Here is a 15,144-nt window from a genome sequence, read left to right as displayed (position 1 = left end):
CAACTTTAATTTAGAATTTACTATATTGATGTTGCAGTACACATACACCTGAACCACAGCTTTTACTTTTTCTAAAATTTGTTTAAAATCACTATTATTTCTAGCTCCATTGATTACTGATGCTTTATTTGATTTCTTTGGTTGACTTTATCTATTGCATACACTCTTTAACTTGTACTGTAAATTTAGCTCTCTTTACTTTTATTTTCCTTATATTTTATGGACACAGCTGTTATCATACATCACTTCAACCACAGTATGTTTTAGCACAGAGTGTCTTACGTATCTTTGGAGGTTGTGCGTTTATGGCCATTTATTGAGTGCTAGTCAGACAATTCCAAACTATCATTAAGACCTTCTTATATTAGAATCTGTGTTCCTTTCTGGCTACATTAAAGTTGCTTTTATCTTTGAAATGCTAACATTTGATGTCTTTCTTTGTAAATGCTACTAGACCAGGATCATTGTAAGGTGGACTACTACTTATTTAAACCAGTGATTAACTTTATTTTGCCATTGGGATGAAATGTGAGAAACTGTAATTTCTTTGTTGAAAGTCCATCTTTTGATAATATAATTCAGTAGTATGTACTGCTAAGCTTTCTTAATAATTTTATACAAAAAATTTGCCTGCAAGATCAAATTTATTCTGGATGAGGTGAAAAGCATCAGGGAACTGAGAATTCACTTAAACCATTTCAATTATTATTTTTTGAAATTAACTTGCATTATGCTGCATTTTAAAACAAGGTTGTGTTAATGACTCTATGTGCTTTTTATAATGAATATTGTGGAAATAATATAGATTTTATTTAACCACTGATAGATATATTAGGAACAAGCATTTTTACAAAATTAAGATCATCAAATCAATGTCAGATCCATATTTTAATTATGTAGCTGAGCTATTCTGCATTTGCACTGCTATGGCAATGTGTCAGATCATGTGCCTCAGTTCTTACTGATCAAATGAAATGGAGTAGGTGTTCTTGAATCTGAGTGTAGATGCAGATTAATGAAATAAAGTGTGTGTATACTCAGGATTTGTATTTACTTGTGTATTTAACCTGTTAGCATTTTTTTACCATGACATAGAATCATGACAGAAAAGAGCAATATCTATACTCCATCTGTGTCCATAGCCAACATCAGTTAGCTATAGAGAAATAAAAGTTTTGTGCTTTGTCTCTAGTGCCTTTTAAGAATTAATGTGTTACATGTCATGTGTAAAAACATGCCTTTTATGATTGTAAAGGCAAAGGTGAGCCTAATTCATGTTAGACAAACTCTCAAAGGAAAAGATGACTCATCCATTGTGAACATTCAGAAATAGAGGTAAAAAGAAATATTTATGAATTCCAGTTCCAATTTAGCTTGTGATATTTAAATAAATCTACTGCTGAACTTGAGTAATAAAGCTGTACAATTGTTGTATATTATGGCATCTGGTTACAAGAATTTTTATATAGCTCTCTGAGATCCAAATGCAAAACCTGTAGTTTAGAGAGGCAGCTGACATCCATAAATTCAATATATGGGTTTAATATTTCTGGTTGATTTTTTAGCGTTTACACTAGTGTAAGTCTTGACGTAGGTATAATTACTACCATACACTATAGTGCTTTATAGGTCCTATTAGAGATGTTACCTATGTCCCTGATTTCAGAATAGAGTAGGTCTGTGAGCCAACAAAAGGAGGACTATTTGCACAAAATTAACAGGCAGATAAAAGCCCTTCAGAACTCATGGCAGTATTTTCAGGTAAAGTCTAGAAAATATGGATACAGGGATACATGTTTTTCCTTCACACACACACACACACGTCATTCAGTTAAGAATTACAGAGCCTGTTGTAAACTGTTCTTTCTTGCAAGATACTACAAAAAGTTCTTTCATATTGATGTATGTATATTAATATAGGCTTCTTCCTTTCCACAGTTGTGTTATCTGTGCAATCTGTAAAGTCAAAAATAGTAGATTTTTTTCTTCAGTTTTATGTAGAGATAAGTCTGGATTTGTCTACAATGTATTTCTTATAGCTGTATACTGACTAATCAGTTCAGAGTCTTAAGTTTCAGCTAAATTAGTCTAATTTTTGTTGTTGTTGTTGTTGTTGTTAATTGTATTAGCCTTACCACATTTTTTTTTTAAAGAGTAGAAAGAGAATACCTGTTATATCCTATCAACTATTCAGGACAAAATCCATTGTAAGCACAGACACATAAATTTAATGACATGATTTAATTTCTGATTTCAACAGTTTCTTCTAAAGCCAAATTGATGTAAACAAAATCAAAAGGCAAATTTATATGTATTTTGATTTGAAGGTTTTATGGTGAGATTCAATGTTTCAGCCTTTAGCTAAGGAAAATAATTCTCACTCTTGCAAGTAACCCTATTTAAGTCAGTTTATATAAGTAAAAAATTATCCTCATGAACAAAGATTTGTTCTGGATCTTTGCCCTTAGATTATAGTTTTCCACATGCTATTCTGATGACTCAAAGAGGTAGTTAGTGGATTATATTGTTCTCCATCATAAGATGTTTGTCCTTGTAAAAAAAATAGAAAAGATATGTGAGGAGATGACCTGGAATGGAATGTCAGGGGCAGAAGTGTGTCCCCACAGACAGACAATATGCAAGGTCTATGATTACAAGCCAAGAAGGCCAAATGTGTTTGTTTCCATACTATGTAATAAAGAGTAAAATATTCTGAGAATAAGCGATGCAGAAAAAAAAATTGCTAGAATAGTTACTGAATAGTTACTTTGAACTTAAACTTTGCCTGAATGCAAGATCATTTCAACTAAAGTTAAACCCATGAAATGTCTTGTCATTGGGTAAACCCCCAATTTAGCAATGCATATGATGAAAAAACACTGAAATGCACAGTAATTTGTGTTTGTGTTCAAATGAGGAGATTTAACAGGGATAACACATTTCCTGAGAAAGAGGAAGTTTGGTAGAAACACAGTGAAAAATTAGCTCACAGAAAACAACATCCTAAAATTCTGCTGGTTAAATGAAGGTAACCTGGCTTTGTGCTATTCCTGAGCTCAGCAGCAAATCCCATGTGAAGGTCTGTAATGAAGGGTAGATTTAGGTGACTTTTGTATATTTAAATGGTACCTTTTTTGCTTTTTTTTTTTTCCCTGTCTTTAAATGAAACTCCTTGTTTCAAGTAGGCTGGCTGTCATTTGATGGCATTTGTCACAAGTGTCTAAAGAAAGAATTACAGGTGTTTAGTTAGACTAGCAAAGTAATGGATGTATGACTTAGGTGTCTCACTTTAATTGCTGGAAACACAGTGAAAATCTAGTCCTAAAGCGGGTAAGAGCATTAAAGCTGGTCCAAGAAGAGGTGCACTTAGGTACAAAGGGGCAGTACTGTCTTTTGTGACTCTATCCATACTTATGTTTGGGTTTCAGCATTTGCATTCATGTATTAGAATTTAGCTCGTCCTTGGTTATGCCGGTGGCATCCACCTACAGTCGGCAGAATAAATTTGCTGTTTCCCAGCTATTATATATTTTTCTATAAAATCTTGTACTAACAACGGGTTAGTACAATGTGTACACCCTGCATGATTATGCGCTATATATGAAAAATAAAATCTTTCTGCCTGAGCCTTTCATCCTCCGTATTGCCTGCTCCTGCCATTGCCATTGAGCTGGAGGATACTCCATGGCCACAAAAGGAGCTTTACTTCAGGGCTGCAGGTAGCCTTTTCAGCAGATAGAGGGACAGGCAATTTCTTGGCCCTATTTCCATTCTAGATAGTAGGAACCCAAGTCATCCCAGCTGGAAATGGGATGTTTCATGGCCTCCTGATGGCAAGCAACATGGACTCTCTCCTTTACATTGTCCATTGAATAGTGGCTCTAAAATAAGATTGTCTTCAGTATTGTTTGAAAAACAGCTGTTGTTCATTCTCCACTTACTGTGCACAACCTTAATTTCAGGTCCAAGTGGATACCTGTTGTCATTCCAGTCTTATCCCCCAGGGCTCAGTACTGGGGCCAGTCCTCTTTAATATCTTTATCGATGATCTGGATGAGGGGATTGAGCGCACCCTCAGTAAGTTTGCAGATGACACCAAGTTAGGTGCATGTGTCAATCTGCTCGAGGGTAGGAAGGCTCTGCAGGAGGATCTGGATAGGCTGGACCGATGGGCTGAGGTCAACTGTATGAAGTTCAACAAGGCCAAGTGCTAGGTCCTGCATCTGGGGCGCAACAACCCCACGCAGAGCTACAGACTGGGAGATGAGTGGTTGTAAAGCTGCCTGGCCGAGAAGGACCTGGGAGTACTGGTTGATAGTCGGCTGAATATGAGCCAGCAGTGTGCTCAGGTGGCCAAGAAGGCCAACAGCATCCTGGCTTGTATAAAAAGCAGTGTGGCCAGCAGGTCTAGGGAAGTGATTGTCCCCCTGTACTCGGCTCTGGTGAGGCCTCACCTCGAGTACTGTGCCCAGTTTTGGGCCCCTCACTACAAGAAGGACATGGAGGTGCTCGAGAGAGGCGACGAAGCTGGTGAGGGGTCCGGAGAACAAGTCTTATGAGGAGTGGCTGAAGGAGCTGGGCTTGTTCAGCCTGGAGAAGAGGAGGCTCAGGGGCGACCTTATCGCTCTCTACAGGTACCTTAAAGGAGGCTGTAGTGAGGTAGGGGTTGGTCTATTCTCCCACGTGCCTGGTGACAGGACAAGGGGGAATGGGCTAAAGTTGCGCCAGGGGAGGTTTAGGTTGGATATTAGGAGGAACTTCTTTACCGAAAGGGTTGTTAGGCATTGGAATGGGCTGCCCAGGGAAGTGGTTGAGTCACCATCCCTGGAGGTCTTTAAGAGACGTTTAGATGTTGAGCTTAGTGATATGGTTTAGTGGAGGACTTGTTAGTGTTAGGTCAGAGGTTGGACTGGTGATCTTGGAGGTCTCTTCTAACCTAGACGATTCTGTGATTCTGTGATTCTGTGATTTTATTATCAGTAGGCAGTGGATTCAGGGACTGGAAATCTACTGTTCATCAGCATGATAGAAATGTGTAAGGGAAGTATTCACAACTGCTATCACCTTTCTAGGCACTCAGTGACTTGTTTCAGCTAACATAGCTTCTGAGTTTCACTTCATTTACATATCACTCACTATCGCATCAGTGGGAAAAGCAGGCTTGAAGACAGTGCATATCCATATATCAGGGTCATCATCCCTTATCCTGTTTTATCACCACAAATACAATTTTTCTGCAGTTGGCTCACACTTTTCCTCCCTGCTTCCACAACTGATTAATTCTTCTCAAGCCTTTGCCTCTTCTCCTCGGTTCTTTCCCTTCTGCCTTCCCAATAATCTTGGAGAAAACACTGTGCTGGGCTTCAGTAACACATCCTTGGATCAGAGTAGCCCAGTGCTGGTTCTCTAATGGTTCTCTAGATAAAGTTACAGTAATGGAAACTGTATGGTGATGATACTTTTCACAAACATTGCCCCATTTTGATGTGCTGGTTATGCTGTTCATACAGCCTGTCTTACGTGGTTTTCAAGACTATGTAGGACCAGCCTTAGTAGTTTGGAGTTCTTAGCTTTGAACAGAACCATGACATTAAGTGTTAAGATGTGTAGAAAACTTATGCATATAAAGGAAAAACACACATTCAAGGACAAGTAAGTTTATTTCTATGGAAACATTGTCAAGCACGGCCTATGTCTGCAGTGAGAAGCTAAGCAGTAAGAAGAACTGGAAGTCACAGGTATAAATAAGGTGAGCATGGGAAAAGGAAAATGGTACTTCCACATGAGGCTAAGAAATAACTGGGTCGAGACAGGGGAGTATTTTCTTTCTCACAGCAGAGCTAGTTAGTAATGTGAACTTAAGTGAACAGCATCTTTAACTCATAAACGATGCCACAATAAATATCTGAGAGTTGCTTATCTTTAATCTCATTCAAACAAATGAAAAACAGATCTGCTTTTCTTTTCTCAGGCCTGCAGAAAATAGGAATCATCCTTGCTATCCTGAAATAATTTGCAGGGAATCTTAGAATAAATAAATCAAACAGCAATCAACAAAATATATACTTCCTTTGGAAGTATATATTCACCTGAGTTCTGCTTCCTGACTGTAGGACTGGTTATGGACAGTTTCTCCTGGGTATTCAGGAAACAGCATCTACAGAATAGACCACATATGAGTCTCTTAAATGGCCCTTAGTTCAGTTTAGGAAAAGGAGTTTACCTGGCAGCTTTGTCAAATGTAAGGATTGAAGTAGGACTGTTGGGCTTTTCCTGGTGGTGCACTAGCTTTTCTGCTGTTTCTTATCTCAGGAGATCTGCACAACCACATTTTTTGGCAGGTTCCCATACAAGTTACAGATTTGACTTACTTCCCCAAAAGGCTGGCTACAGACTCTGTAAAAACAATTCAACTTTGATAGAGCCAGATCACCTTAAGTGTTTTCACTGAATGTACCTAATTCTCCTTACTTGTAACCAAAAGAGGGGGAAAAAAAGATTTTCTAAAGAAATATCCCAGGAAACTGTATTGCATTCCTGCTGTGGTTTCTCCCCATGGCAAAATTGGGCTCTTATTCTATTACCTATTTATTCCTTATTTCCTTCCTTATGCCGGAAGGACTGGCCATTGGGCCAAACTGCAGCCCTGAAGGCATCTGAGGAATCACCCAAGAGATGGATAAGATGCTGCTCACACACGTGTTTTTTTGTAGAACTAAGTAGGTGGAGCGGCTTGCTTCTGGTGTTTGCTGAAGGCCTGCCTGGGTATGTAAGGCAGTGCATTCTGTATGGCAGTGCCTTCTGGGGCTTGGGGGTGATCTACCTTGAGCCAAGCTCCTCCTCACAACCGTGTTGCTGATGGTTGAGCACAAACCAGGCTTTGAGCCTCAGTTTCACCTATACAAGCCAGCTGGTATGTATGTACCAAGCCCAGGGAAGCAATGTGGGCAATAGGTGACTTAGAGCTTGAGTTCAAAGTCAAGACAGAATTATCATGAAATATTAATATAGACAGAAACTCAGAGAAGAGAATTTGGTGCAGGTAGCACTGTAGTTATGACAGTCACTTTCTTTATATTATTTTATTTATGCTTTGAATTACTATAGAAATAAACATTTTTTCATCTGTGTGTTCAATTTGGTATGTTACCAAAGACTCAGTAAACAAAAAGACAGCCAGCTATAGTTATAAAAAGTTGCAGCATAATGAAAATATTAGTGCTTAGAAGATTTCATAACTGTCTGTTTCCCTTCCATAGCTATTTTCTGCTGGAAAACTCTCAGGCTCCAAAGTAGCTGAGCTGAAGGCGAAGTATACCCTGCTGCATGAGACTGTGATAAGGTACAATATTTACAGATTTCTAAGGATCTTCTCCTGCTTTGTGAATTTTTGATTTTACAACTTACACTCTGCCTTTGTTTAGACTTTGAGTAGCCAAAACATTAATTTTTGAAGTAATTTTCTGATAATGTTGAGGCCTAATTCTCACTTAAGACTTTCTTACAGTGATTTCTTAGAATGTGAAAGAGGAAAAAATATTGTTTAACACAAAGATTCAAGATAATCTGGGGTATATAAATGCTCGTTTGGACAATATCTTTGTTTTTAATATAAACATAATAATAGTGGCAATGGAAGGAAGTACAAACTGCAGTAAATAATACACAAGTTTAAAATAAAGATACATTTGAAGATTATATGGCCAGAATTGTAACATAACAAGACTTGAACCTGCTGAGCTAACGTATTAGAGAGCTTTGAAGAAGATAAAGGCCTGTTTCTAAGAAGGAAAGTAAGACTCTTCCACAGCTAAATAGGTATGAATTTTACACTCTGAGGATATTCACAGTCACATCAGACAGGTCTGGTAAGAAATTTGAAAGGTTATAACCTAAAGCTTCAAAGTATGATTTAAACCCTGAAATTTGGTGTGGTAGTTGTGAATCTGCCCTGCTCTGGTGCTTGCTGGAGAGGAGACAAGAGAAGGAATCGTGCTCGTAGCTCTGTGCCAGGCTTGAGCAGGTCTTGTGGGAGTGGAAGGAAAAGAGGGACGAGATGGTACAGTTGTACTGTACTGAATGGTGTCTCACAGACAGAGCAGCAGTATTGCAATATATGTAATTCATATTTGTGACTGTAAAGTTTGATTCTGAAAACCCAGTTTTCCTTAAGGTTGACCAAGTCTTCTAGTTTCATCCCCATAAAATGGGGAGCTAGAATATGGCCCTGGCTGTGTAAAAAGTCATCTGACTTTGTTCAGATTAGTGCATGGCAAATGTTTTGGAGAAGTGAAAATTAAACCAGCACTTCTAAACCACTTCAACTCCTTAGAAAACGTAAATTTAGCTCGGAGCTAAAAAAGTTATATGGATTTGAGACTAGTTGATTGAGAAGTTTTCTACTGCACCAGTATTCATGGAGTTGAAGGAGGAATCCAGTAGCTGCTGATCTTGATTGACCTTTAGCCAGTATAATTTTCCAGTCTTTGGCTGGGAAAAATACTATCATGTTGCTACTTATTTTATTTTGTGTATTTGTACAGAATTTCTTTATATAGAACATTCTTCTATATAAATACAGTTTCTTTGTGTATATTATAAGTGGAATAGGGCCTGAGAGAAAACAAGACTCAACTGTCTTTTCTCTCATACATATAACTACTGTAAACACCATTCACAAAAAGCATGAAAATATTAGATGACAGATTACATCTCTCATTCTTTCTGTGGTTCTCACAGTAGTATATAACTGCCATACTTCTACACAAAAGTCAGAGAGCGTTGTGTAGCACTCTTTAACTTTGATGTAGCCATATGTTAAAGCGAAACAAAAACACATGAATTAGCCCTAATGATAATTCCCATAGATGCATTTCTCTTACTACTGAAAGAAAGCAAGGGAACTAAATTACCAGAAATTCATCAAAATATCTGGTATATTTTGAGGACTTTTCAGACATTAAAGGTGGGATTCATTTCTCCATATGTTGACATCTGTAGACATGCACATCTAACTCAGTATCTAAAGTCCATTAACACTCAATAGAAAGAGACAGGGTCCATACACTTCCTCCTTAAACAGACATCTGTAAGCATCTGTTTTTTATTGTTGTTGTTTTCCATTGCCTAAAACAGAGTCCTGATGATGGATTCAATATATGTTTATGCTGTTGGTCTCAGTCAACTGAGATGAAGCCCTGCCCACCCTTGGAAAAAGTCACAGTTCTGAAGAGCAGGAAAAATACTAAAAGATCCTAGTGCACTCATGACTCACATCATGTTCTTTTCAGCCTGTACTGAGCATGACCCTTTGTGATCATTTATAAAGCATTTGTTCTTTTCCTATAATCAAACACTCGAAAGAATCAATACAATTTTTTTTAATTTTTAGTTCTTCACCTTTAAATGTGCAGTACAATTCTGTGGAGCAATAACTTTTTCTTTTTTTTTTTCCACCTATTACAGTTAAATTTCATCTATTCCTTATTTAGTCCCCCAAAGCAGAATGTCTTTTGTGCACCGGTGTTGTTATAATGCTATGTGGAAAGAAATTATGCTGGATGAGCAGGTCTTCAAGTCATGTGTATTTCTTTCTTTTAGTCAGTCCCAGTGATAGAACCCAAGGGAATAGCATGAAGCTGTGTCAGGGGAAGTTCAGACTGGAAATTAGAGTAGAGTAGAATAGTTCAATTGGAAGGGACCTTCAAAGATCCCTGCGAAGTCCAACTGCTCGACTGTTTCAGGGCTAACCAAACATTAAAGCTTATTATTGATGTCATTGTCCAAATGCCTCTTAAACAGTAACAGGCATGCGGCATAAACCTCTCCAGGAACCCAACCACCCTCTCAGTGAAGAACCTTTTCCTAAAAAGTGTAGATCCCCGTGACAGTTCCACCAGACTATTGTAACTGATCTCTCTGGTATGGATTTGTCTAATATGATGAATGCAACTAGTATGTGTGCAGATCATTTTTAAGGCTGTTGCTAGAGCGCACAGTTATAGTGTGGTCCTTTACCTAGTGGTAAATAGTCCTTTCAGGTTTGCTTAGTTCAGCATTCTGAAAAGCTAGAGATGTCACCTGGCAGATAACATCTTTGACACTTTGCTTCAAGCGATTAGATGTTTCTGAACTTGTATTTGCTGCACTACTGAAGTTCTGGGAACAGGCTGTCCTCCCTTTCTGGTGCCATCTCACTTATCGTCTTTGCAGTGGGGCTTCACCTGAAGCTTAAGTGCCTGAACTCATATTTCATCCCTGAAAACTTGTTTGGTCATACAATCTTGTGGCACGAATATGAATATTCTCATGCACCAAGCTGTAAGAAAGTCAGGTAATGATAGTTCATTGACAGTTTGGGAGTCTTATCTTCTTAAGCCTTCTTAAGCCTTATCTTCTTAAGTGAAATTATAAATCACTTCATAAATCCCAAAGCTGCCACATCAGACTCAGCAAGCATATTTCTGCACCCATGGGATTCTATTTGTGCACATTGTGTATATTTCCAGTTATTTCTGCCTTGGAATTTAAATCTTCACATGAAAAAATGCTGTTGGCAACTATAGTGAACAATGTCTGGTCCAGATTCAGCACTCAATTCTTTTTTTTTTTTTTTTTTAACATTTTATTACCTTGAAAAAAGTAAATCATAAGTATTTTGGTTTTATTGAAGATCTTACCTTTTAAGAAATTTTATGTAAAATTTTTGTTTTATTTAAGAATATGTTTTAAATGAATGTGTATTATTGTGTCCAATTATATTTTCTCCCCAGACCAGATTCATTATTTTGGACTTATGTAAGTAAGATCCAACTATTATATAGGATCTTGCATAGATAGCTCAATTTATTTTTCTATTAAGAAGTTATTATGTAAATACATCAGCACATGAAGTTATTTGTTCATGATAAAGGCACGCTCTTGTATCCTGTTCAAGTCTGTGGTTTTCTTTTTCTCTGTTTTAAAAAAGGAAGTGGCTATCTAAGTAGAAGTGTTACGCAGAGCATTTTTTTTCCTGCTATGTTATTTCAGCTATGTTTGTACAGTATAGTTAGTTTGATAGTGATAGAGTTCTTTATTCTTCCACATCATTTGTAACATGCCATTGCATAAAACTTAAAATGTAACAATACAGAGAAGGTATATACAATGATTTTTGTAGCATAAAGACTAGGTTTATATGTTTTGCATTGTATAAGAATTTTCATGTTTCAGTTCCCCTTAAAACTCTTCCATAATTACCAATGTATTTTAATAACACCTTTTAAGGTCAGTTACTCAGCTACCACCACAAAGGCTCCTAAGCATATTATGAATACAAGTCTCTTAGCATTGAAAGGCTATTACAATTTGTTTCCGTGAAGCCAGACTTTGGAGACGCAAGTGAGATCAGATAATTGTTTGATTCTACGAGCCTTATCATACATTTCCACAGAGTCCACAAATGTAATTGCAGCTTGGGTATCATTAAGAGAGCTACTTCAGCTACCAGTGACACTCCAGCGATATCAAGGTGCAGTTCAGCACTAAGTCGGTGTCCAGGTGTTTGCTTAGAGCTTGGAGGTGTTGTATAGCCCATATGGGCCCTGTTCTGGTGAATACCTTGCTTTTTTTGGTCACCACACTGATTCAGATCTGACTTGGGTATATTTACCTGAAATGCTATCTCTTCACTGATATTAGGGCGTGCTAGACAAATAATGTAGAGTAACTAACCTTGCATCTGGTTAAAATTAGATGAGATTAATCCCACACCAACACTACGTATGCAGGAAAAAAAAATCACATAAAATTCCACTGTTCTCATGGGTTCATAGAATAATTCAGGTTTGAACAGACTTCAGGAAGTCTCTGGTCCAACCTCCTCTTCAAGAGAGGGACAACTATGAGATCAGACAAGACTACTCAGAGCTTAATCCAGTCTCATCTTCTTTAAATATTATAGGTAGGTGAAGAAATATAAATACAAAGCTTGTGCTTCTTATTGACTGGTTCTAAATTTTTCTGTTTAATGTAGTTTACAGAAATCTGAGATCCAGCTATTGCAGGAAGCCAAACGTCTTAGTGTAAACCTGGAACAACAGCAACATGAACTGGAAAAAGCAGAACAGTTCCCTGAAGAATCTTCCAGTGAAGTTTGCCGAATAAGGCAACAACTTCTTAGTTGCCAAAATGAATACAATGCTATTAAAGAAAGAGAGTATGAAATTCAGTTCAGAGTGAAATGGTAGGTGATCATGGTCAATCTCCACTTATTTTTATTACAGTTAATCGAGAAAGATAATAACATAAACTGTAATTCAGTCTCCTCTCCATCTTACATGGATACATTTCTTGACGGTTATTGTTAAGCAAATTGCCACAGATTTGCCCTAGTAACAGCAACATTTTAGTGATGAATAAAATTACTCTGAAGTGTGATTTATAGTGTGGTTTGCAGATAATTTTAATTTTAGAAGGTGCCTTGGTGTCCTTTGAAATACTGTTTAAGATTTACTGCATTGTATGATTAAAATTTAGGTAGGCAAAAATTACGGCAACAATTCTAGTCTAGGACACCTTCAATATAAAGTGTCTCAGAGACCTGGTGACTGGGATTTAATGGAAACAATGTCATAAATGGGCCCAACACTATTTTTAACATCAGAAGCACACTTTATTCAGGTTTTTCTATTCAATTATTTAAAGGAGGAGAAGTATTTGTATACTTTCATATCTGAAAAATTAGAAATTTGCTGTGAAAGGTGTGAATACTTGACATTTCTATAAAAGGAAAAAAGTCCAGAATAAGCTTGATATTATATACATTTTAATTATCTGCATATATGAGTGTATTGTGCTTGAAGCTTCTATGGTAAAATGATAAACAGTGCTATTGTACTTTTAAAAATATGTACCTATAGAGATGAACTCATATTTTTATTTTGTGGGGTTCTTGCTATTTTTACCCATCTTCAAAACAGTTTAGTTGGTATATAAACACAAATAAATAATCTCAGCAACTCAGCAGTTAAAATTATTTTTCTGCAAAGAGAGCAGGGGCACTGTACAAACTGCATAGAGCAGACTTTTCTGGCAGTTCTTTCTTGATTTTTTTTTGTTAGAGCCAAATGTTTGCTCTAAGAGAGAAAGAAACTTGAGAAGGAAGTAAATTGGGAGTGGGAGCAATAGAGGAATCATCTGGAAAAAATTATTTTTTTATGAGATAGCTAAACATCATGAGATTTCCTGAAATAATTACTGAATACAGAATTTATTGAAATTTGCAAGCAGTCCAAAAACATTTTTTTCAAAATATCATGCTTTTTATCCATTTCCTTTCATATATTACAAATATTTTTACTAATTTTGCATTACTTTTCCAAAAAATTGTTGGGTTTTGTATGTTTAGGGGATATTTACTCATAATCTATTTTCTACCTCTAGTCAAAGGGAGATTTCTACAGATACACAGGTTAGGTATTATTTCAATTACCCTTGAACATTTATTGCATTGATTATCATATATGAATTTAAAATAGTGGATTAAAAACGTGGATTAAAAATATACTTTTTAGGGTCAGCAATAGGATGAAAAAAAAAAAAATGTTCTTTCACTTTAATAAGAAACTTCCTCTGTTTGGTTTTATGTATTGCATGAGATCAAAACCATCTGTACAGTCTGACCAGAAGTACATATGGTGCAGTATCTAAGAGCGACCAAAAGCGCAGCCCCTGTCCATTTGTGAGGCAAGGATTTCATGAGCCTAATACATTCCTCTGTATTTAGGAATCCTCAGCTGATCCCTCTTCCTTGACCGTCTCCTTTCTCCCTCTGAGCCACACAGATATGTATGCTGCCAATCCTATTTATTCTCCCCTACTCCAACACTAACATCCCTCTCAGCTCTGGCAAGTAGCAAGAATGCAAGTGTGGAAATGAGAAACAAGCTATGAAGAAAAACAGAAAATGGATGTTAACACATGTTTGTAAAAAAAGGATGGGTTGGTGCCTGTAAAATATAGTGAAAATCAGGGTCCAGAATAGAGTAGTGAATAGCAGGTGATCTAAGAGTAGCATCAATGTGAAATGAAGAACTCTATGTCTGATGGTTTGTCCACATAGTAAAATTATGTCTTGAGATATATATATGTGCATGGGCAGTGTCAGGGACTGAGGGCAAACCTCATCAAAGATAGTGTAAGTTAGCTGCTAGATTCCCTTCATTTCTGGGAAGGATGGAATCCCATGATCCAACCTCTCTTGACCCTTGGTCTCGCTGGAGCACAGTTTCCCTCGTTGTCCAACTGTGTTGGACAACAGTCCCAGATGTGCTTGGCACTTGCAAGAAAACTTCTCTTTGGGAATTATGACTAATGGCTGTTTAGCCTGAAAACAAACATACTGCTTATTTACCTTCTTCTGTATACCAAGCAGGAAACTTGAAGGGGAAAAGCTTTTGAAGGGAATATCCATGTCTCTTATCTATTGCTTTATCTTTTTTCTTTTTACTTTTTTTTTTTTTTTTCGTCTTGGCTAAGATCTTGTCTGCTTGGAAATACTGCTGAGCTGGAAGTGAGAGACAGCCTCTGCAGACCTTCCATTTCCCTGTTTCTCTAATCCCTTTTCTCGGAAGCATTTCTCTAGTCCCTGCTGCCTTTATGTCCTGCCTCCCTTCACTTTCTCTGATAGCTAATGCCATTCAGTAACCTTTGTCCACTCAGATTCAAAACTGACAACAGTAAACTTGTCTTCTTCTCTTCAAGAGTCATGGAGATATACCATAACATAGACAAAGTGATTTTGTTTGTCCCTTACTATTTCTATGTTCTCTCTTCCATGTTGCATTTCTTATTTGCTTGACTATGTAAACATTTTTTCTAGACTAGGTACACTTTTCAACAGCTGAAGGTGCTATTTTTCTTTTGTTTTAATTCTTTATCACTTCACTGGATATTCAACATCCCAAGAGTGAATTTAAATTGTTTGCAGCACCGTCATATCAGCACATTTTCAGAAATATTGTGATATTTTCATAGCATAAAAAAAAAGTCCATGAGCTATTCAGAAGTAGCTCTGATGTGCTTTAGTTGTTGGGGATCCTTTCTGAAGGTGACTGCATGGGTGCAACATCCTTCCAACAGAGGCATGTGACTCTTCTTCCA

General features: G+C 37.1%; 1 protein-coding gene across 1 annotated transcript in view; it reads left to right on the top strand.

The window, feature by feature from the left end:
• CCDC146 (coiled-coil domain containing 146) overlaps positions 1-15,144 on the top strand; it is a 78,123-nt gene that overhangs the window by 31,566 nt on the left and 31,413 nt on the right. The window contains exons 3-4 of the mRNA XM_035549309.2: positions 7,260-7,342; positions 12,017-12,226. Of these exons, the coding sequence (XP_035405202.2) occupies positions 7,260-7,342; positions 12,017-12,226 (293 nt within the window). The remainder of the gene's footprint in view (positions 1-7,259; positions 7,343-12,016; positions 12,227-15,144) is intronic.

This window comes from Cygnus atratus, chromosome 1, assembly GCF_013377495.2.
Source record: "Cygnus atratus isolate AKBS03 ecotype Queensland, Australia chromosome 1, CAtr_DNAZoo_HiC_assembly, whole genome shotgun sequence".
Classification (NCBI taxonomy): Eukaryota; Metazoa; Chordata; class Aves; order Anseriformes; family Anatidae; genus Cygnus; species Cygnus atratus.
This window is presented reverse-complemented; position numbering and strand designations above follow the sequence as displayed.